The sequence below is a fragment of the Stegodyphus dumicola genome, chromosome 5 (genome assembly GCF_044657685.1).
Source record: "Stegodyphus dumicola isolate Sdum_Otavi_A_Nest chromosome 5, ASM4465768v1".
Lineage (NCBI taxonomy): Eukaryota > Metazoa > Arthropoda > Arachnida > Araneae > Eresidae > Stegodyphus > Stegodyphus dumicola.
The window spans coordinates 196,430,290-196,454,204 of NC_140772.1; the positions used below are offsets into that span (position 1 = coordinate 196,430,290).

Sequence of the window (23,915 nt, forward strand, 5' to 3'; positions counted from 1 at the left end):
ACCATCAAAGAATGAATGTGCAAAATTCCATCTTAAACTTTCCAGAAACTTGTGGAAAGTCAGTCGCAATAATTATAGACTGTAACAGTAGCGAAGTTCCTTTAAAAATATATTTTAAAATTACTATCATTTTGGCAAACGAAAATCTCAGGTTCCAGTACATTTGTTAAAATACTGTAAAGTCAAATGAGTCCCAAGGTAAAATGCCTTGGGTACTCGAATAATGGACACATACTTCAGATTTAGAAAAATAGCTTTGCATTTAAATTTATTTACGTGAGAAGTTTAGTTTAGATGACAATGTAATTACCGCTGCACTCGTATGTCATTATCATTGGAATTTGTAATGCTTTGTGATATACGCGAAATGCGGAGAGAATATTGGAAAAAAGTGTACTTACTTTCATGAGGCCAGGATGCTCAATACTTGGCAGTCCAAACACGTGAGGCTCGGATATATGAAGAAAAGCTGGGAACCCTTTTTTTCCATCATAAGCACCTTTGATCTTCTCTTTCCAATAAAACGCCTTCACAGAAAGTGGCTGAAATGTCAAGAAAACGGTATAATTTTAATTACTTTATAGCACAATGAAAAATGTTATTACTATTATATTGATTATTGTTGCGATGTATCTCATGTGTGTAACAGTAACATCAGAATAAACCTACGAAGTTCGACGTGGCTAAGAGCTAATGAGATTGCGCCTGTCGTTTGCACGGATCGTGGTCATCTTATAAGTTAAAATACGTCTTTGATCAACTCCGTCCTAATTCTGAATTCTCTTTGAGGCAGAGTCAAAGACCTCCTACTCTTCTTACTGTGCCACCAAACTTCTGAAGAGACTTCGCTTTGGCGTGCATTTACGAGCTTCCTCCGAAAGGACACTATACACATACAAACATCCAAGCCTTCACCGGAGTTCAAACATACAGTAGCCAGCGTCGCTAATCACCATGAGTATGAACAACCATAAATGTAATGTGACTGGAATTTTGATAGAAGTCTATGTAGTAAGGGCTTATTAGATTTAAATGTATTTGCCAAAAGGAAGTTAGTACATGGTCTGCTAATATCAAAACGAGATATTACGTGCAAGTAAAGAAAACTTTTACTTTGGTTGTAAGGATTTATTTTATTCTAACCAATTACTTTTAGTTTTCGTTTCCTTTCCCTCCTGATTTCAGTTTCCTGCCGGAAAGTGAATTTTGCAACGACTTAGTATTCAAACTTAAATGTGTTTCAGAAGCAGTATTTAAGCTGGGTGTCAAGAGTTCAAGAGTGTAATAGCGGACTTAGTACCGATGTTTATGCTGCGAGTTTGAAATTAGCTCTCTAGTTCGAAATCTTACAGTTTATACTGATATTTCTCGGTTCACCTTCGCTGTATGCAGTCGATTTAGCGTTAGTTATTCAAAGGAACCACTCGTTAGTTATTTCAAAATTTAATAGGAATTTAAATTCTTATTTTCCGTTAATTTAAGTAGCCACAAGTGGTGGTGAATTGTGAGCACCAATTGCGAACGTATGTTCATTTTAGTTTAAAATAAAAGATTATTTTAAACCTGCTTATCAAGTAATTTTTCGTCAAGACATAGCGAAAATTCGCTACTTCGTCTTCGACGTAGAGTCCAAGATGTGTTGTTACCAAAGAATACCCAGAGATTCTATAAGGTAAGAAATGAAAGTGTAAGAGTTCCTACGTGAATTTCTTTTGGGAACATAATATCTCCAGGAAATTAAGAGCCCGTTAATGGAATCCGATCACTGCCATTGAAAGGAAGTCTGAATTTCTAGAGTAATATTCTTACAAATGACAACACATTTTAATGTGATGACATTTAAGCTAAAGCAAAACAGCAATATATTGATGAAAAATCTTCAAGCTGTACGAAAACCTCAAATTCCTGTTAAGTGCAACCAAAATTCAAAACACTGCTTATTATCTTTTAAGATATTATAGTTGAAAATAAAGAATTCTGCGTAGTAATAGAAGTCACATTGTCATTTTAAATGGATCATCTGAAACATCTATTAAAGGATACATCTAGTGAGGCTATAAGGTATTTCTCCCGCCTTCTTAGCATGCCTTCGTAGTGTGGTGGTCTGCACACTGGGCGCGTATTCCAGAGGTCCATGATTCGATTCTCGGCGAGAGCGTTGAGCCTTTTCACCTTTCCGGCTACTAAAATACCTAATGTCTCTACAAGGCTATATTATAAAATATATTATGTTCTGTTTGCTAAAATTATTTTTTGATATTTCCGGAAACATTTAAGCATTTTTTTTTTACTTTTCTAAGTATTGAAGATGTAATATGTACTGTAATGTTTTTGAAAACGTAAATTTTGTCTTGTTATATCATACATACACTTCATGAAATACATGAAATGTGGATGGTTTTAAGCAATATTCGCCTGTTCGCTTTCTCTGAGTATGTTTATTGCGATTTAACTAAATTTCGGCATCATTCGCGTAATTTTATTGTTATTGCAATGAATGGAAAATATCAGAGTTATAGTGAACAAGGAATTTGCCTTTGTGCAACAGAAAACTGCTAGACAGAATACAGTGTGCACTACAACATACACAGAAAAACTAAAAATCACTGTTAAAAATTTAGAAATACAGGGTAAGAAAATAAAAACAGCTGTGGATAAAATACTATGAAGAGTTTATAAGTGAATCTATAATTTTCTAAAGTGGATTGTGAAGCCGAGACAGCTTCTGAATCAATCTGATACGATATTTTGTGAACATTTGTTGACGCTTTATTAAATTATATCCAAGACAAGAAAAATTCCTTTGATTGTTTACAATTATATATCTGCAATTCAAATTACTTGCGGGTGGAATGAAAGGTCTGGAAATAGTTGCTGGATCTATTTTTTCTACAAAATTAAAAGAGGGTTTTAAGAAAAATATTTTAGATTTAAATTTCATTTACTAAATAGTTACCGAAAATTACATAAAAACAGTTACAATAATGAAGCATGGGGAAAAAATTCCAGTTTATTTTTAATTCTGTTTGAAATCCAAAAGTTGGTTACCTACAAGAAATTTCTATTGGTTACGTTTATGATTCAAAACGACCGATAGTTAACTATAACATTTTAAGATATATCTTTATTTCAAATTCTAATATGTCTAATCAATCACTCAATAATTTTTTTAAGCTTATAAAAATTACGAAAACTTACCAAGTGAGAAATAATTTGAAAATAAATAACGAAAAACCTATTATCTTTCTTTTATTTCTTAAATTTGTCTTCGACCCACACAGAAAAAATACAATTGTATTTATCGTATTATTAATCTTAAAATCGTATTTAATTAATTATACACTTTTTTCAATTACTTAATTAGAAAGAATTTTTATATTTATTGTAAGTAATTATAAGCTTTTTTATAATTACATAATTATAAAGAATTCTTTATAATTACATAATTATAAAGAATTCTTTATAATTATTATTGTAAGCAATTATAAGCTTTTTTATAATTACATAATTATAAAGAACTCTTTATAATTACGATAAGAAATTATAAACTATTTATATCTTACTGCAAATTCCAACTGTACCTCACGCTAATTCTGTTAACCCGGTTCTTTTTTTCAGACGTATTAATTTTCATCTGCAGAAAAAAACTGTTCCCATTCAAATGTGCTCTCAAACAAAGTGATTATCCTGTAAGATTTTCACTGCGTAAATCTCAGTTACTGTAGAAAGTGACGAGACTTAAGAACTAGATAGCGAATAATCGCTTAGGTTCGAGTGACAAGAAACAACAAGATAAAAGGGTAACTAACCCTTTATTATTTCAATAAGATTTAACAAAACTCCGCCTTGGAGTGTACAAACAAAACCGACACTTAGGCTTGAACTTAAGAGACTAAGAATTAAACTAAAACTAAGATTAACTAAAGAATTATAGCCGAAGCTATCAAGATTCAAATCGAGTTGGAACCTTAACTTATTTGACTGCGAAGCTTAGCAAGGGCCTGAGTACGGCCGAGCGTAGTAACAGCTTTGAGAGAGAGAGTGGACAAAAAGGCAGACGCGCGTAATTCAGAAACTCTGATTCTCTCCGACTCTGTAAGTAACTTCGTGGATTAAATACCGCTCATCCTAATTAAATATTCAGCAAGATTCCAAAACTACGTTCTGGCCGGAAGTACTAAGTTGAAGTTAAGAATTTGACAGGAAAGTAACCTAGAATTTAACTGTTAATAAAATTAACATAATCCTTACAATCCTTATTGCGAAATTCCTAACTGAGGTACTTATCTTTTGAGAGTTTCAAAAAAATTAATCAAATCTTTGAACAAAATTTGTAACACAGTGTAAATTAATTATTTATTTGTAGTTTTTCAGAGTCATTATTCATGTTTATTTTTAATGCACTGAAAATAATATAAAATTGGACTCAAAATAATTAAAATTTTAAACCATTCTTCAAATTATTTCCACAGTAATTAACTTTATAATTACTACATGAAATGCAGAGAGCAAGAAATACCACCTATTAGTGGCACACCAACATTCTACGTGGAAATATGTGTACCTAGCATCCGCATAACATTACTAACGGCAATGTTAGAGAAAGTAAATCTGATGATGCTGACCTGCAAAGGAAGAGAAGGTATTAGATGAGGGGTTAGCAGTTTCTGCGTCCATGGTCCTGCACATACCACCACAGAATCGACTATCACATCTCCTTTTTCAGTCGCAACCTTTACTTTATCACCTTGAGGAAACACTTGATGTACCTTGCATGCATCCCAAAAGTGGCCACCTCGTTTGCGGAACAAGTCCTAGAAAAATAAGATAAAAATTAGCATAAAAACGTGTTGGTAGTAATTAAATTGTCCTTAAATCTGAGCTATAAATAAGTGGAGATTCAAAGCACTTTAATGTAAATTTTCACTTCAATTTTGATTGAATTTGCGCTCAACTGAAAAATAACAGTTAAATTAAATATGAATAGTAACAAGTTGTTCGAACTCATCATAGCCATTTACCTTAGTGACGCTATTCATAGATTCTTTCATTTTCATTTTAGTGTAGGACGCAATTTTCAGTTAATAACAAAAACCTGGAACATAGAATACAGACAAATTACACTACCGCTAAACTGCCAAAGCCAAGAGTCAGTTATAGTTAGCTTTTAATTTAAATAATGTTTCGCATCTAAACGATTCCTATTAAAATAAACCTCACTGACGAACGAGTAAGAGTATACGTGCCAGTTTCAAAGTCTTTATATCTGTTCGGTTAATCTATCTTTACATCGATTTGGATACTACTTGCAGAAGAAGAAAAGAACAGAACGCTTCTGTGCCCTGCAAGTCACAACAAGATTCTCCTGTAGTTGGATGTCTCCCTTCTTAAACTGAGATTCAAACACTGCCCATCCAGTCTTTAAAGACTTGGACACAGGGGCTAAATTACAGCAGCTGACAACCAGCATTGAGAAGTTCCCATTTGAAGAGATACGTGATATGGAATTGATTTCCAAAATATGCGTAAATGACGAGAAATGGCGATTTGCTTACAGCAACATTCAGCATACTAAACAACTCAATACAAATTGGTCAAAAGAAAAGGAAAATAATAAATAGAAGAAATTTATAGAGCTAAAGGTTACTGAAACAAAACTGAATATACATGTATTCAAATTTGTATCATTAGTTTTCAGTAACCTATATAAGACTTAACTTACTTTACTATTTGTGTAGGATTTTATGTATGGGACTATATTATGGGTAACTAATTACATTACTATTCACAACACATATTTAATTCAATATAAAATTTTTACAAGTTATATATAACATTAATAACGCCTTATCTTCTTACAGAACTCACCGTACATCTTACTCGTCCTTAAAGAGAAGCTAGAGATTTCTTTCTTTACGCAAAGTTAATAGTTACGCTGCACTGGCGCAAGATTAAAATACTCAAACTAGAATAAACTGGAGATTATTATACTTAAATATGGAGTTAGATCTTTTTTTACATCCCTTATTCCGACTTTCTGCAGTGATTCAACTTCGACTTCATTACTATATTCTTGACATCTTGAATCACAGTATAGTATTTGATCATATTATATCACTGTTGTCTTTGGTAAAAATAACAATCATCATGAACAAACTGGAACCTGAAAAGAAATAAAAAGAAACAGAAAGGGAGAAGGGAAGAGTTAATGTTGACGAATCCTAATTGTCTTCATCTTCGCAACTCTAGCATCGTGAACGTACATTTCAAATTTAACATTTCTGGAAACTTAATTTCATCTTAAAGGAATACAATTAGGGTAATCAAAATCGTAAAAACAACATTGTATTTAGCGTAGGTATAATGAAACACTCAATCGATTTTGAGGGCAGCTAAAGATCCCTTCTCATCAGGAGAAAGAAATACCTAGAAAGAAGAAAATAAAGAAGAAGGAGTCTCAGAAACACGTGGTCCTTATCAGCACTGCACGTGGTTATAACTGGATTTTTAATCAGAGTTGCACTGGCCGCCTACCTTTACTGAGCCAGGCTCTCTGATCGAGCACGAAAAATTAGCGAAGTTAAATTAGGGAGCGAGGTTCAAATGCACCTTACGCTCAAAATCTGAACTTCAAATAATGGAAAGCAACAATGAACGGATTTTTATATCCTCTGGTAGTACCAAACGCGACGAGGTAACGCCATTTATTGGCAAAAATAACAGAATTAAGATAGTAGAATTTTAAAGGCATCAGGAAGGACTGGATTGGACTTCAAATAATTAACTAAACCTGCTAAATCTTTGTGAATGTGAAAAGCCTCAAGAAAACCCAATTCACCTATGGAAGGAGCCTTTTGGATAATTTTTGCAGAGCCAAAATCAAAATTATGGTTAAAAGTCCAACTATGATACGCTATTGAAGACTTGTTAATTTCGCCTTTTCTGACATAAGATTCATGTTCCTTGATACGAAACTTCAACGCTCTTTTCGTTTGGCCGATATATCTTAAACCACATTGACACGATATACTATAAATTCCCCAAGAATTCAAGACAGAAACGCAATCTTTTAGAATCGAAGGGTGAATTTTATTAATAGGGGAGAAACCGACTTGAAAATTGAATTTCTGGAGAATCCGTGCAATTTTATAGCTAACAGAAGGATAAAATGGAAGCACAACAAGGTCATTAATATTATTTCTAACAGTGGAATGTCTTCTTTGATGGGAATCTGAAAATTTTTTAACGGCTTTATCAATAATCACGGGAGAAAATCCCCGGTCAATCGCAACTGCTCTCAAATAATTAAGTTCATTGGTAAGCAAAGATTCAGAGGAACAAACTTTAAGCGCGCGGAATACATAATAGTAAAAAGAAGCCATTTTTTGCTTAAACAGGGTGGCATGACTTGGCATGGGGTGGTAAACAAACTGCAAAGGGTTTACGGTACACAGTGGTGCTAAAATCAGTTTCATTAATTATTAATTTCATCAATTAGGGTAAATAAAAGATTTTGTAGCTTGAAAAGTCTTCGGTTATTAGTTGCATCAGTCCGAGTTTAAATGTCATAATCAGTATTATTCTAGACGTCTGCTTCTCCTTGAGACCGTTTTTTAATGTATCCTGCCAAACACTTGTATGTAATCGCTTTTTTTTTCTTTTATAACGCCAGAAGTGTCATTACTCCTTTTTTTATAATTCTGTAGTGTCTTTAATATTTTGATTTTAGCTCGAGTTTCGTTTCAAATTGAGTTCTTTTGTTTGTTACTAAACCATCAATTTCATAAGATTTTGGAGAACGTCTTCGAAAGTTATACTTTTTTAAAATTTTCTTTCTGAACTTAAACATTTGTTTCTAGTTCTGCTCCAATTGTTTCTTTAAGTTTAAGACTTTGTTTTACATTCATTTTGGTATCAAATAATAACTCAAATAGAGTAGTGGTTATGCCTCGTTTAAAAGGTGAATTAATTAACTTTTGCATTTCGCTGACATGTTTTTCGTAGAGTCGTCTAACGGTAATTTTAAATAATCTGTTATTATGTGCTTTAATTTAAACACTCAACCTACCTGTCGAAAGAAGGTAATCTAGTAGTAGTTATATGAGGCTTAGTGCATTCACTGGCACAATATTATTTTAATTCGTTTAGTGTGAAAGCAGTACTTATATCCGAAATGATTTTTGAAGGTTTTCCAAAAGCAATTTTCCACACTCAAAATAATCATTAATTTCTCATTAAACAATTCGAATTAAAAATTCAAAATAATGAATAAGTTTTAGTTTATTATTACCAAAGTATACCAAAGCTAAAATCACAAGATTCTCCTGTAGTTGGACGTCTCCCTTCTTAAACTGAGATTCAAACGCTGCCCATCCAGTCTGTAAAGACTTAAACGCAGCGGCTAAATTACAGCAGCTGCAACCAACATTGGGAAGTTCCCATTTGAAGAGATACGTGATATGGAATTGATTTCTAAATAGGCGTCAAATGACGAGTAACGGTGATTTGACTACAGCAACATTCAGCATACTAAACAACTCAATATGAATTGGTCAAAAGAAAAGGAAAATAATAAACAGAAGAAATTTATAGAGCTAAAGGTTACTGAAACAAAACGGAATATACATAAACGTATTATACTAGGTCAACCAATTAATTTATAAACATTTTCTGATACTACGTTTATATCATTTCCCGTATCTATAAGAGCTTTTTTTTATTCAATACTTACCAATAATATATAACAATTTTATCGACATCTTATAACTGTTTCTTGTTTACACATACATGATTCGTGATGCTTACATCTGTATATTTCTTACACATTCTGATATTACGTGCTCAAATAAATTGCATTAACTGCATTTTTTACCTTTACCTTTTATTTTTGCAAAAGCGTCTCACATGACCAGAAATCCTGCAGTTGAAACTGCATATAATTGTTTTTATTTTACTTCCAAAATGTACTTTTGTTGTAGATCTAGGCTTAATGGATTTACATGTATCATTATCCAGCTTTATTTTGTCATACATTTTAAGCTTTTCTTGAAATTCCACGAAAAATTTACAGCCCTAAGAAATTTATTAATTTTGTGTAGAACTATTTATACCATTAATAATACAGCCTATTTAAACAGCATTTTCAATATTAATTTTAGAACACAGATTTTTTGTTTACTACGAAGTATTCATACGGAGTTTCATTTCCTTGCCTTTTACGTATATAACAATTTGTGTAACTGAGCAGAATGGTATTGAATACCATATAAATTTAATAATAAATCCCTAAATGCATTAAACGAATTTTCTTCTGTTATACTTTGAATGAATATTTTTGCTTTTCCAGTTAAAGATGTTTTAATAAAATTTAATTTTTGTCATTCGTTTGGCTTTTAACAAATGTGATACACCCTCAAAGTATTCAAAAAAATTATCAACCCAATTGTACGTATTATCATAAAATTTGAAAATTAAACTTTCAATATCGTTAACACTTACAGTCTTATTTGAAAATTGTAAAACAGAAATCACTTTGAAAACTGTAAGCTTGTAACAGCTTTATTATTCGGGTTAACATTTAAAATAGAACTGCTTTGAACTGTGTAATTTTAACGTGCATCAGACATAATATCATGATTTAACATTCCATAAATTATGTTATTTTGTAAAACAGTTAAACGGCACAAATCAGTTATAAGGTTTTCCTCCCTCTTTCTTAGCATGCCTTCGTGGTGTAGTGGTCAACACGCTTGACGCGTATTTGAGAGGACCGTGGTTCGAGTCTCGGCGAGGGCACTGCTCATTTTTCGCATCTCCCGCATGAAAATAACCTAATGACTCTACACAGTTTGCATTCAAATTATGAATCTCGGCACCGTTTGGGGTAACGAACATTTATAGTTAGCTCACAAGGTGGATACAAATAACAAAATTTTGAATTTCATAAAGCTATAGAAAAAGAAACATTTAAAATATGTAATCCCTTTTACAAATTTAAGGATGCTATTTAGTTTTGAAATCAATTCCTAAAATTTATTTATTTTAAAGACAATATTTGATTTCTTTTAAGCGAAGTGGGGGGGGTACAGGTTTCAGTCACGAATATTCATATCACAAATGCAAATATTTTTTGTCTTTTTTAATAATGTGTTCATTATTTTTTATCCAGTAATGTTCAGAGTAAAAATTGGAATTATTGGCTATGCAATTATAAATTGTTAAATAATTTTATTTCTTTGCACGAAGTAAAATGGAAACATTGTAATCGCGAAAAATTTCCTGTAAAATATTTCAACGAAAATGTCCATTTTGACGAAATGGATGAAAGCACGGTGTACGTAAGAATAGAATAAAGGACTGTTTTTCATCAAACGAATTATAAAACTGCAGACAAAAATATGTATAATTTAATAAGTCGTAATATGGTGTCAACATCATATCTTTTTTCTTTTGCGAGAAAATTAGGTTTTAGTGTTTCTAATAAAACTATTTTGGTTGAAGAAATGTTGCACGGAATTAATGATATTGCATGAATTAGTTACATTGTGATTACTGTTTTGTCTTTATCACAAGTACCTCTTTTAGTTTTGTTTTGATAAATTTGAAAGTTGCGATCGTTGCTAGAGTTGTTTACATTTTTCATTTCGTTTCTTTAAATCTTGCTTTTGAAAATTAAACATTTTTTTAATTTGTAACAGTTTTGGAAAATATTAATTTAGCTAATTGCTCCTAATTTGACCGATTTGTCTGACTTCTTTGTTCTATATTCTATCTTGTTCCTAATTGTGAAAATTCGTATTTGTACAATAATTTTGCTCTCGGTAAAGTCGAAATGGACTATTTAATGATAATTTATTAAAAAGAGTTAAAAATTAATATTTTACAGGTCATTTTATTGCATTCTGTATTTGTTTAATAAGAAACTGTTATGACTTATATGAGTTTAATTAATTACATTTATTTTTTGTTTGGAAGTAACTTTTAATTTATTTCCTAAACTTTTAGTCACCCAAACATAATTCAGAAGTTGGTTCAAGTTAAAATTTTCGCCTGCCTCTTGAAAAAAAACCAAAGGATTTTAAACGGTTGGTTATATTTTCGTATGCTATTTCATTGAGCTTTTTCTTTGTTCTAAGTTTGGTTGTATTTTTCTTGATATACAGTTAACGACTGCTTTTGATTTCATTAGTATATCTTGAATTTTTAATAAATTTCGCTGCAAACTACGCGAATTTAATAATTTATAATCTTAATTTTTGAAATTTCTTATCTCTCGTTTATATATATATATATACTAGTAGAAAGCCTGGCGGTCATACGAAATGACCGCTGTTTTAGATATTATAAATTGATTATAAACAGATGACTACTAATGCAAACAAATGTTCACCTTCCCCCTGACACGCTCAATTTATGTTCAGCTGAAAATACAATGCCGGAATAAAATCGGGCAAAATTTTAAACTCTTTACGCGAAAGGATATTTAGCATAGGAGTTTCGGTAAACCTACCTAATGAGATGTACTACGCACAACTCGTTAGTTGGTTTCGTCTCCTTTAATTTCTCAACATTTGCAAGTTTCTAGGTAATTCATATGTAAATGTAGTTAAATGCATAATAAGCAACAATTGTATGAATTAAAAATATTTAAATGTTCTTAAATGCCATGATAATTTAATTAAAACAATGATAAGTGCATGTATGGTATCAATATGGACTATTTGAATGCCGTGGCAACTTCACCCCATTGGCTAGTTACAGTTACGCAAGCAACTAATATCGGCGACTAATTAAACTATCGGCGACAGATACTTAGGCCGCATATAACAAAGATTTGTGCACACGCGCAATCGCACTCATCTTTTGCGCAATGAAATCTGTTAAAATACATACGAATATTTCTCAAAATTTGATAAATTTTTCTTATAAAATTTCTTTTGCTGGAAGATTTTCTGATCATGTTGCATTTCTTTCATAAACCGCTGTTTGAAGGAATAAAAGGAGGAAATTGTACAAATGTTCAGTAACAAAATATTCAAATCCAGTTCAAGAGAAATATTTTCGACATGCTGTTGTCTCATAGATTTGAAGCATTCTTATATTGCTAGTTGATCCATAAAGTTCATGATGCTTTTCGTAATAATGTATTTTCATCATTTTTATGAAATTTTTTATATAATTAAACAACAAATATGAGAATATTTCGTAATGCACAAAATTCGTGGAAATTTCTGCACATTTATAAGGATGGTTATCATTATCGTTCTATATATGATCATAGTTTTAGCATATAAATTTGCGTCTTTCTACGCAAATATAATATTTGTACACAGTATTTCCACAGGTACCCTTGACGGGAACATATAAAACCGAGTAAAACTATCCTCGGAAGACAAGATGGAAAGGAACAAGTAGTGACGTTCGGTGATTTATTATCACGGCTAATCATCATGATAAATGATGTTACATTGCAGCAAATGAGGATAATTCAGAGGAAATACATTTTCATTAAGCGCTTAAAGTCACGGAACAAAAGCGGTTTGGAGCTTATAGTCTCACATATAAAAGTATTTTTCCGAAATGAAAATGTTTAATAATGCGTAGTCAGCTCATAACTTCTGAGGTGTTGCAACTGATTAGAACTGTTTGTTCTCAAACCTAACGCCTGGCATTAATAAGTTATATCTAATTATTACTTATCTTCTTTAATACTTCTTAACTAATAAGACATAAGATAAGTCTCAAAGTTAAAAATAACATAAAATTTTATTAAGCATGATCTATGGCAATATAAATAAAGTAGAATTTAAGTAAGTTATGCGACTTTTTATCAGCTGTCAACAACAGTGACTTGCAAGCTAAAGGTCGACTTGATTACAAAAACATCGATTTAGATCTCTAATACATTTTGGTTGGATGAAAGCTAGCTAACTCTCGAACATCTACAGCAAACCTTTCGGTAGCTCTTAATTTCTAGCGTCCTGCTTTTAGATGTTAAAAGCGGGATCTGTCACCAAAACGGCAGTCCTCAGGAGCGAATTCCTCTAAACTTGCGTTAAGATTACATCCTAGTTTTAAACTGGATGTTTGCCGTAAATTCCGCATAAATATCTGGTTTTAAAGATAACTTCAGAGGAGATAAAATGCATACAGAAAAGAAATTAACATAAATTTAATTCTTATTAAAATTTCTCTCATAAATGCCAAATGTCCTTTAGGAAATTTTGAAAATATTGTTCTAAGTTACGTTGATTTGACTGTGGACAGCTTTGTTTTAAAATTTCTAGCAGTAGTTATTCCTGCAGATTATTTATTTGTGTGCATAAACTCACAGCACAAGCCTCTATGAAATTAAAAATATCCAAACTGGAAATTAAAAATACTGAAAAATTTAAAATAAAAATTAATAAACGCACTAAGATACGCAAAAGGAATTAAAATATGCTAAAATAATATTAAGATGAAATCAGAAGTCGTTCGAAATATCATTCACTCTCTAAGACCTGAACCGTTTTCTTGGCACGTCAGATTCTATCAAAATATTTCCTACTAAAGTTGAACAATTTTAAGTATATTTTACATCTGTAGCTTCGGTATTTCACGAGACACATTTAGGATTAGGAAAGAAAAGAAAGTTGTATAATTATGTTATGGGATAAGGGTTCCATTTTTGTATCTTGGGAAACACAAGTCCATCGCAGCGGCAGAAAACAAGACACCCCACATATATCTGCTTAAAAAAAAGATCTTTTCGTGAAGGATTTTCTAAACGAAGTTAACTCATACTAAAAGGTAACAGTTTTCTTTTGGAAGATATATAAGTCACGGTTATTTAAAAAACTTAAATAATTAATAATAAATTTAATATGCATATGGATATCGATATACTATTAAGCAGTTTCAGTAATGAAATTTAGGAGAATTAACACAGGCTTTTAGCTAGCAAAATCGGTTTGCTTCGCTGACCGAATTCTCATTTGAATCTAGAAGTATATTATGACTTCATGAACTTACTTGAATGGTGAGAAGAGCGTCTTTTGCCATTATGCTTCCCCCACTTTTTTCAAGGTAAGCACCTCCAAGAGATTCAAACTTGAATTTTAGGGCATATTTTTTATTCAGTTGGGCAGTAGTCAACTCTTCGAAATTTTCGAGTGAGACTGTTTTTATTTGCTTCACATACTCTCTGTAATTATCCTTATTTTCCGTAGATGACTCCAAACCTACAAATCCAGATTTACTGTAAAATTTTAGGTTAGTCAGAATAACTTCGGGTAGTATAACAATGAACAAAGTATCATTTATAGAAGGAATAAACCTAAATTCAAACAGGATTTAGACAAAAGGGATAAATAAGACATAATAGTATAAGAAATATATGTAAGATAACAGTTACCACTGAAATCTAAGGAATTTAAAATTATACACATAATTTCGAAGTATATCTAAGAAACAAAAGCAGAAAAATGTGAAGATATTTTTTAACATAATTTAGAGATCTATACATGTTTTGACGGCTGTAAAGGTTTCTAAAGCTGAAGTAGTGTAAAGTGATGAAACATGCTATTAGCATGGAAAATAGTTTTGATTACCGTAGAGGAATTTTAAAACTAAGAGGAAAAAAACCCGAAAACATTCTGAAAGGGTTCATATTTTAATGGTCGTCTGAACAGCTACTTCTAAAATTTAATATTGTTTCTCAAAGTGATTATCGCCAAAGATGGCCCAGGTGGAATTACAAAGCATTCATTACCTTCGTATAATTAATAATAATTAATTCATTCAATCGAGATATGAGAAATGTAATTTAAATTTTGCGATCAGCAACTTAGAGTCAAAAATACAGAACTGCTCCACTATTGACATCAGTACAAAGTAACAAATGATTATTGCATTAGTTCACAAAAACTTGAGAATTGCATGTATTTATACGATTCGTAAAACATGCAACCTTTCCATTTAAGTTATATATATATTCTTAATAGTTTATTTACTATATATTTAATAGTTTATTTACTATATATTTAATAGTTTATAACTCTATATTTTTGATAGTTTTTGTACTGAAAAATATCTTGACCGTATCAGAATTTCTTAGATAAATAAGATCCTGCGAATTGAAAAGATCCTGCGAAATAGAGGGTTTAGATAAATAAGATCCTGCGAATTTGAGGGTTTCTGGCTTTGGTTAGTGCCACTTGACTAGCTGAATGACTGACGGACAAGTTAAATAATGGATAGCAACTGCATTATTAGTGCGCATAAAACATGAAATGAAATAGAAATAATGTAAAAAATAAAAATAAATGGAATAAAGAGATAAAATAATAATGGTTCACCATTCTTGAATTTAAGAGAAATCAAATAGTACCATTTTCTACCTAAAACTGGTGAAAATTAAACTCAACTGATTTTTTAATAATATTTGTTTGGCAATATAACAAATACGATACTCGAAACGTTTTTCTATTACAATACTTCAAGGTTAATTTACAAGGTTAATTTAATCTAATTTTCAGTTGAATATCTTAAATTGTTTATTGCATGCAAAGTAATATTTCACATTCTGTAATGTTTCATTTAATAAAATACTAGAAGTAATCTTCATATAACTTTAGACATATTTTCGTCATTTTGTCTGTTTAACTAATAAGATCTTTTCTTCAAACTTTACTTTCTTTCGTCCCTGGCAGAGAATGAGAAAATAAAATGTTACTGAATCTTATACTTACATAATGAGCTCCTTCTTGGTATATGTTTCTACCTCTTCCCACATATCATACGCAATAGGCATCATATTGGTGATAAAATCTTCTTTGTGGCCGATACGAATGATGCGACTATTGCCTTGAGAACTGTTCTGGGTGTAAGGCTTGCTAAACTAAGAAATAATAATAATAATAACAATAAGATTGCACACTGCAAAGATTAAATGAAAACAGCAGCAATAATAGCAACAGAAAGAATAAACGTTGGATCAGATTTTAGCTTAACCAGAAAAACGGCATAAGCTGCTTCTCTGGTGGTTATAAAACCTCCAAGGCCCACCGAAAAACGTCCTTTTTCTTAATTAAAATGATTTTTGTTTTAAATGTTTGCCCCTTCTTTTAATCTATACTATTAAAGTTTATGTTTGTTTTTGGTGATAACTCCTCCGGAATTGCGAGGAATTGAGTTCGAGATAAGTACCACTTGATTCCAAACATTCGTGGGAAACCATTTCGACAATTCTAATCTTTTCTATTGCAGAAATAATAAGCGGTAATATTTTTTTATTTGTTGGACATTTCAAAGACCTTTGTCGGTCATTTAAATTACGACCAGCTTTTTCTTCTGCTACATAGAGTTCTTTGAAAGACGAAAATATGTCTAAAGTTATATGAAGATTACTTCTAGTATTTTATTAAATGAAACATTACAGAATGTGAAATATTACTTTGCATGCAATAAACAATTTAAGATATTCAACTGAAAATTAGATTAAATTAACCTTGTAAATTAACCTTGAAGTATTGTAATAGAAAAACATTTCGAGTATCGTATTTCAGGGAAAATTTTCATTTTGACAGCTTTCGATTCTTTTTGAACGATGTTTTTGGGTTACATCTGTACGTACGGGGAGAATAAATAAATTCTCTTTAAAATGATATACACAAGTTTGCATTTTGCGAAACGTAACATTTTCTATAAGCGTACAAAGTTCAAAAACATAAAAAGTTCCAAAGGTGTCCACAATTTTAGCCACCACTGTAGATTTAAAAGAGGTGTTTTCGTGACGGCTGTACGTATGTACGTACATATGTATCTCACATAACTCAAAAACGAATAGTCTCAGATTGTTGGCAATTTTGTATATGGGACTGCTATAATATATAGATATGCTGCTGCCTTTTTGGTTGCAATTGGCCGCACAAAAAGTATATAAATATATGTATATACTCACTCTGTTACCCTGCTCAGTGAGCTAAGTTTTTTTATTCTTATATATTGGTAAATTGTGCATTTTGTGCTTTAAAAGTGATTGATTTATATTTTACTATGTTCCGATTAAGGTTTTCATACCTTTGTTTAATCTGCATGCAATAATTGTAGAATTATCAAAAGGTTGTTCCAATAAGCTTAACGATGCCGCCACTTGTTTACATTTGAAACTTAGTTGCATAGTAAATTAAGTCTGCTTCTACACCAACTTTAGTGTCTTTTTGCCGAGTGGGGCCAAACGTTTTGTGTACCGAAAAATCTCTCTTTGAGCCAGATTTTTATTAATTTAAACTGTAATTTTAATTGTCAAAATAGTTTTTTAACTGATTTTAACTCTGTTTGGTGTTTTAGGTTTTCCTGTATTTAACAATTTTTAATCAATACGTTTTGGGTTTTTTTGCCTCGAAGTGATAACTGAATTGACTGAACAAGAAATATATCTCTAACCAAATTCGGGAAAATATGTTTAAATGAAATGCAGGAAAAATGTGCAAAATTTAATAAGCCATACAAGGAAGTTATATGGTGTTCAGAATTTTTTATTGACCGTAATTTCGTTTGAGCTCAGTCCAGTTTTATCAGAATGTTATATTACCTTAAATATTTGAAAAAGGAATAAATGTGAAATTTGGAGTGCTGGACCTAAGGATGTTTGTTTGCTTAATTCAATACGGGAAAAATACTCGATATTTTACGAAGGGGGAAAGATGATTCCTTCAATGTGTTTCTGAAAGAAATTAAGCCGTATTTCATTACACATTAATAATTTACAAAAAGATTTATTTTACAGAGATTTCAGTCTGAATTAAATTTCGAGGGATCACAAGCTTAGTGAATTCGACAGCTGGTATACATTGATCGAAAGAACATTTATAGGGCTTACAACGCCTCCTACGCAAGCGGAACAAAAGTGACGTCGTTAAAGCTACGTAAATGCTATGGAGAAAAATGTTGGAAGTTTCTAAATGCCCAAAATAAGAAAAAAATTAATGTGAGCAATAATTTCAATGTTTCAACATTTAAAAGCTATATTTTACTCGTAAAATGGAACACTATGCTTATTTCACAGTCTTCTAATTAATATATCGGATGCTGTAATAAACTACATTTGCAGGATTAACCGTGAAAGACAAGAAACAGACCTTCGAAACAGAATGACGTTCTATTTCGTTCTTGCCGGACGCTGAAGAATAGTTGTTCTGAACCCAACCCACTCTTTTTCGATCAAGCACTTCCACGTTTGCTTAGAGCAATAGAAATTTACCGCAGTTCTTAGTGTTGGAACCCAAAAATCTACAGAAAATTGTGATTTCGGATTTTTGTATTTTCAAAATCTCTACACTTTTATCTTTCTAAAAATACCATTCTTTAATCTCTATGAAAATTGGGAACGAAAAAATTCTAGTTTTAATTTGTCATCAAATGCTTTGATAAATGAGGAGTTTTACATAAAAACGCGTTATTCTCAAAACGGGATTTTTTATACTCGATGTACCTTTCCTCAGGAACTACTGCTCACAGGTAACTAAAATTTTTATGGCTTATTTATTAGCTTTCCTAATATTTACTGAAAGGAGCCTTTTATGATAAACTAAGAGAAAAATTTGAAAAGCATTTTTTTGAGAAAAGTGCTAAATTTTTCTATGCCTAACAAAATATTCTGTAAATTACTTTAAAATTCAAAATGTTTCAAAAGCTCATTTCAATATAATCAGATAGGTATACTTTAATTATACAAACAATTTCAAGCATGTATCTAGAGCGGATGTTGAGAAAAAGTACATCGAATACGACCAATTTAACATTGTCGATATAGAGGTTTCTGACACCCCTTAACAGAAAAAAGTTTTTTATAAAGCTGAACCAAATTCTGTGTCTCTGCTAATTTTAACACTAGTTTTATTTGCTTATTATTAAATGACATGCAGTTATTTTCTCATAATAATTCAGATGCTTCAAGTGTTGCTAAATCGACATGAACGGGAAAACCATGAATCATTATACTAGTAATACGGGATATTTCAAGAATATTCATAGTGCAATAAACAGTTCAAGGAATGAAAGCTTTTGATGCTTCTCATTTAGAAATCTTGCATTAATGTATTTAAAAGTGGTGATTTAGTACATCTAAAAGCCAAAAATAAATTTAAAAAGAATTTTGAAACATACTCATGTAAAGTTATTCTCAAGACATATTAACAATCTACTATCCTAGGTTAACCAAAGGGGTTAAAAACGTGACATGTTAACAATCTACTATCCTAGGTTAACCAAAGGGGTTAAAAACGTAAACCACAAACCTTTTATAAGACAATCCAGAAACTTTTGGAAGGCTAACTTTGTAGAGTCATTAGGTATTTTTTGAAGCAGGAGTGATGGAAAACGAGCAACACCTTCGCCGGGGATCAAACAATGGACCTCTACAATATGCGCCTAGCGTGCAGATCACCACAGCACGAAGGCATGCCAAAAGGGCGGGAGAAATACTTTATATACCCTCCCTTTTAAAGGGCTACTTGGGATTTAGTTGACCCAATCCCCAAATCCTGGGTGTGGAGAATCATCATCCACTACCTTTTTAGTTCGGGAGCCACTGTTGAGTCACTAGGTTTATTTGCTGAAGAAGGAAAAATGAAAAATGAGCAGCGCCTTCGCCGGGATTCGAACCACGGACCTCTGGAATACGCGCCCAGCGTGCAGAGCACTAGACTACGAAGGCATGCTAAAAAACCAGGAGAAATACCTTATAACTTATGCTAACAGTATCCTTCAAACATTTCAGCCCGGTTAATCAAGCATAATTAGGCCGGTTTATTAAAATGTAAACTACTAACCGTTGACCATCCAGTAAATTTTGGAAGGCTAACTATGCTAACAGTATCCTTCAAACATTTCAGAAAATTGCAATATATGCAGATGTAAGCTCAATAATCTAATGCTTGAAGGCGTTTAAAATGGAGCTTGAAAATCCCTGGAACCATGCACTACATATAAAAATTGTAGTTAAAGGTTAAAATTTAATAATCCTAGCAACTTTAAATGATTTAATATCACATGATTTACAAGTATTGCCTAGATATATGTTTTCATTAAAGAGAAAACTTACTTGATCCAAAAGCAGAACAGATTTTTCTAAATTCACTAAATGGAGAGCTGTCCATGTCCCTATAATTCCCGCACCAAAAACAGCATGGTCGTATTCGCACATTATAAAATTTGAGTGAGCTGATCTCCAAAGAATAACTAATCTTTCTCTTGAATAAATGGCCTCTTGGACGCTCAGAAAAGACTAGTACGTTTGCATCACGTGCATGATTGCTCAAATGGAATGAACTGCAAACAATTCCGATGAAGAATAACAATCATTTCTTCACTTTCGTCCGTAGCTGTTCTAGTATCTCTTTATCATAAATTTCACAACTTTTATCAATATTATAGAAATACTGTTTCACAATATGTTTTGTCTAAGAACCTTCTGTTGCCATGCACAAATATGACTTAATATTTTGCTCAACATGGGAAATAGAGCAGGCTTTGTTATTTCCGTATACACTTTTGGTACGAATATGTACAGTGTAAAACACAACAAAATTTATTCAAGTGTGGTATGACTTAAGGAGATGTATTACAGTCTGTAAGCATGTAGGGTTTTCTTTAGTTAAGCTAACGTATTGTTCAAATATTTGCTATCTTTTCTGAACTCCTTATATTCTCTCGCATTTCCTCGTCAGGACGTAAATTTAAAGCTACTTGAAGTGTGTATTTAAACGAGTGAATCTTGGAGTTTATTCAGAACGTGTTTTGGCTAGCCAGCGCACATTTCGATTCTGACCTTGCTATGGCGCAGACTTGCTTTTATGCCTTTTGGCCATTTGAATAATTATCACGTCGGATAAGTCTGTCGAGTCAACCTAGTTCAGTCGTAACTTAAAGTGCTAATCTAGCACTATTCGTTTTAGACTTGAATTGATTTGTGTAATAATGTTTAAGTTCCACTGAAAGTTGTAGGTGTTATTGTAAAGCACGAAGTTCTCCCCTATCTGTTCTTAGTTGAAATTAACTGTCAAACATAAGCATTTCAGTGGGTTATTTCCCCCCTTCTTCTGTGCTGGTATTCCTTCACCCCTGTGCGAGAAGTCGCCAGGCGTGAAGGAATACCAGCCAGTTATGAATTTCAATAGTTCAAGATAAAATTTTTTTAGCAAAATAGTAAATTACTCTGTGAAAATAATCGGAGCCTCTCACCTGCACGTCCATGTCCGTATTGCCCATCGATACGAAACAAAAGACTTTTTTTTTCCGAAGGTGAGGACACCACCAACATATACTATAAAGATGAAATTAAAAGAGTAGAGGAAAAAAGTATTTTTTGTTGAAACAACTGAAATAGAAATCACTTTAGAAGCGAAAGAAGGATTTAGAATTGAATTATTTAATGTAATGTGCGACAATATTACTCAAGACCTTAAAAAATAATTAAATGTTAAGGAGAAACAACATCGGTGTTTAAATGTTTTTCACCCTAGATAAGGAGGAAATCAAAATGTCAATTGACATTTTGTGTGAAAAATATAGGAACTATATTGACGAAACCAAAGAATATCTACAAAACAAAATTATTCATTTTCAAGAATTGTGCGAAATTTGAAACGAAAACACGATTTATGAAACCCAGACGGCGAAAGCAACTTTATCGAATATTCTAACTCTATTGCAAATTTATTTAACGATACCCTTTCCTAACTCGTCAAACAAACTATCTTTTTTGGCCCTAAAAGGAATAAAAATATTCTTAAGGTCTAATTTAAGTCAAGAAAACTTTGATGCATTGCCACTATTATATATAGAACATAACGCACTGGAGAAATTTAATAGTGATGCTATCATACGTCAGTTTGCCAATATTAAGTCACGAAATAGAATGTTATAATTTTTGTTACATTATATGTTATATCTTAGAATGCTATTTTTATTTCTAATTTTTTATATTATATTTTAGAATGTTGTTTTTATTTTTAATATTTTTATAAGAATACTGATTTTTAAAACTTTTATATATATTTTTACAATAAAACCTAAACATTAAAATTTTGTTTTATTTGTTAGCGCATCGAAGAACCCCTCATTGAATTCGCCAGTGCCAAGAGGGCCCGTAGATCGTCGGTGCCCAGGGCCCAAAATGAGCTTAAACAGGCACTGAGCATATATGCGAAATCAGCCGGAAAGACTGATGATGTCTTTTTCACTTAAATATTGAAACTTAGATGTATATATTAATCACAGAGTTCCTCAAAATAAGCGAAAGAATTTTATGAAAAAATTTAACACTGTGAAAGGGTGGGAGAATTGCACTTGTATGGAATATGGCTTTTTATAAAAAAAAGTTTAAAAATTATAAAAATTTGCTGTAGTAAATTACTCTCTATATTACTTATATTCACATTATATATTTCTCATACTCATATTAAACAAGAAAAAACGCAAAAGCCAACCTGGTAGTCTGAATCGAACTGAGCACAAGTCGTAATACCAGTATTATTAACCTGTATTAACCTTTCGGCTACTAGTAGGTCCAAGCAATCTTTTTTATTTAATTCATATTTTATGACTTTTCATTTTGCTCTACGGTTTCATATAAAATATCAGAGTTCATATTTTGCAGCCTAGTAGTATATTTGCAAGCACTGTTTTCTTAAATAGTGATTCCAGTTGAGTAATTCAAACTATGAATCTTAAATTATTCTAGAAAATTCTACGAAACCTGTTTTGAAATTATTGACGGAAGGATTCTGCACTTCTCGACTATAGCCGCTTTGTTATCATTCGAACGTTATGCGAAGACGTTTAAGAAACACAAACGACAATTTTGATATTTATAAATGGCAAAGAAACTGCTAATAAGAGCCATGTTAAAATTTCAGTATTTTCATTAACATTCCAACTAGTATATTGAAGTATAAAAATATCGTAAAGAATACTCGATATATTGCCCTGATAATATTTTATTGCAACTTAAAATTGTTCCGAAGTCAGCAATAATTAATTCATTTTTTCTGGCAATAATTAATCGATACAACTTCTATCTCTATTTTCCCCTTGTTTAAAGAAGGAGAAAAGAGAGATGTCATGATGTCAGATTTTTCTCACGTTCAGAGATTAGGTATGAATCATAAAAATTCTGTTACTTTTTTAATGCTTAAGAGCTCTTGCAGTATTTAATAAAATATCACTTTTTGAATAAATACACTATAGTTTGCAAATTAAACGCAAAGAATGAATTTTTTAATGAAATTTCCTCAGAGGAATTAAAACGCAACTAAATGCCTTAAATGGTTCGTCAAATAAATGCAAATGTAATAGAACTAGTCAGGCAAAAACGATGTATAAAAATAACGAAATTAAATTTAGCAAAGAATTATACCTGATCTAGAAGCAGAACTGTTTTATCTAAACTCAGCAAGCGAAGAGCTGTCCACGATCCTACTATTCCAGCTCCAATGACCGCGTGGTCGTATGTGCTCATGATGTGATCTTTCGAAAGAGCGATCGACAACTTCTAGTTGTTCTCTGTCACTGCTAAGGTAATGGATCTTTTTGACCCTAAGTGAATGTAACAAATGATTTCACTTTATATACCCATGACAGCATTGTAATAACCAATCAAAAACTGGCTTAAATTTCTGTAACTACTCAAAAAACGGCTTAGAACAGTTTCCTTTACGTCAGATAGAGAAACTAGACATTTTCCGATAAAAATATAACGATAAAATTATCATTTCTGGGCAGAAGATAGCAGTGACATATTGTTTAGGCCTGTTTCCTAATTTTTTAATTTTTTATTGTTTTAATGCGTAATTTCTCTTTTAACAAGAGGAAGGAATTTACTTTGGGAAGATGATGCTATTTTTACAGATATACTGACCTAGAGTATGCGG

At 31.7% G+C, this 23,915-nt stretch overlaps 1 protein-coding gene across 2 annotated transcripts in view; it reads right to left on the reverse strand.

Moving 5' to 3' along the window:
• Nucleotides 1–23,592, reverse strand: part of LOC118199077 (peroxisomal sarcosine oxidase-like) — a 32,822-nt gene extending 9,230 nt beyond the window's left edge. The window contains exons 1-5 of one of the 2 annotated variants that reach the window (XM_085817522.1): nt 23,402–23,592; nt 15,732–15,880; nt 14,014–14,239; nt 4,626–4,814; nt 400–542 (exon numbers count right to left, since the gene is read on the reverse strand). In XM_085817522.1, coding sequence (XP_085673648.1) covers nt 400–542; nt 4,626–4,814; nt 14,014–14,239; nt 15,732–15,880; nt 23,402–23,503 — 809 coding nt within the window. In that variant the 5' untranslated portion in view covers nt 23,504–23,592. Of the gene's footprint in view, nt 1–399; nt 543–4,625; nt 4,815–14,013; nt 14,240–15,731; nt 15,881–20,086; nt 20,306–23,401 lie in introns of those variants that run through there. The other variant, XM_085817521.1, reaches the window with a different exon arrangement.
• Nucleotides 23,593–23,915: the final 323 nt, after the last annotated feature.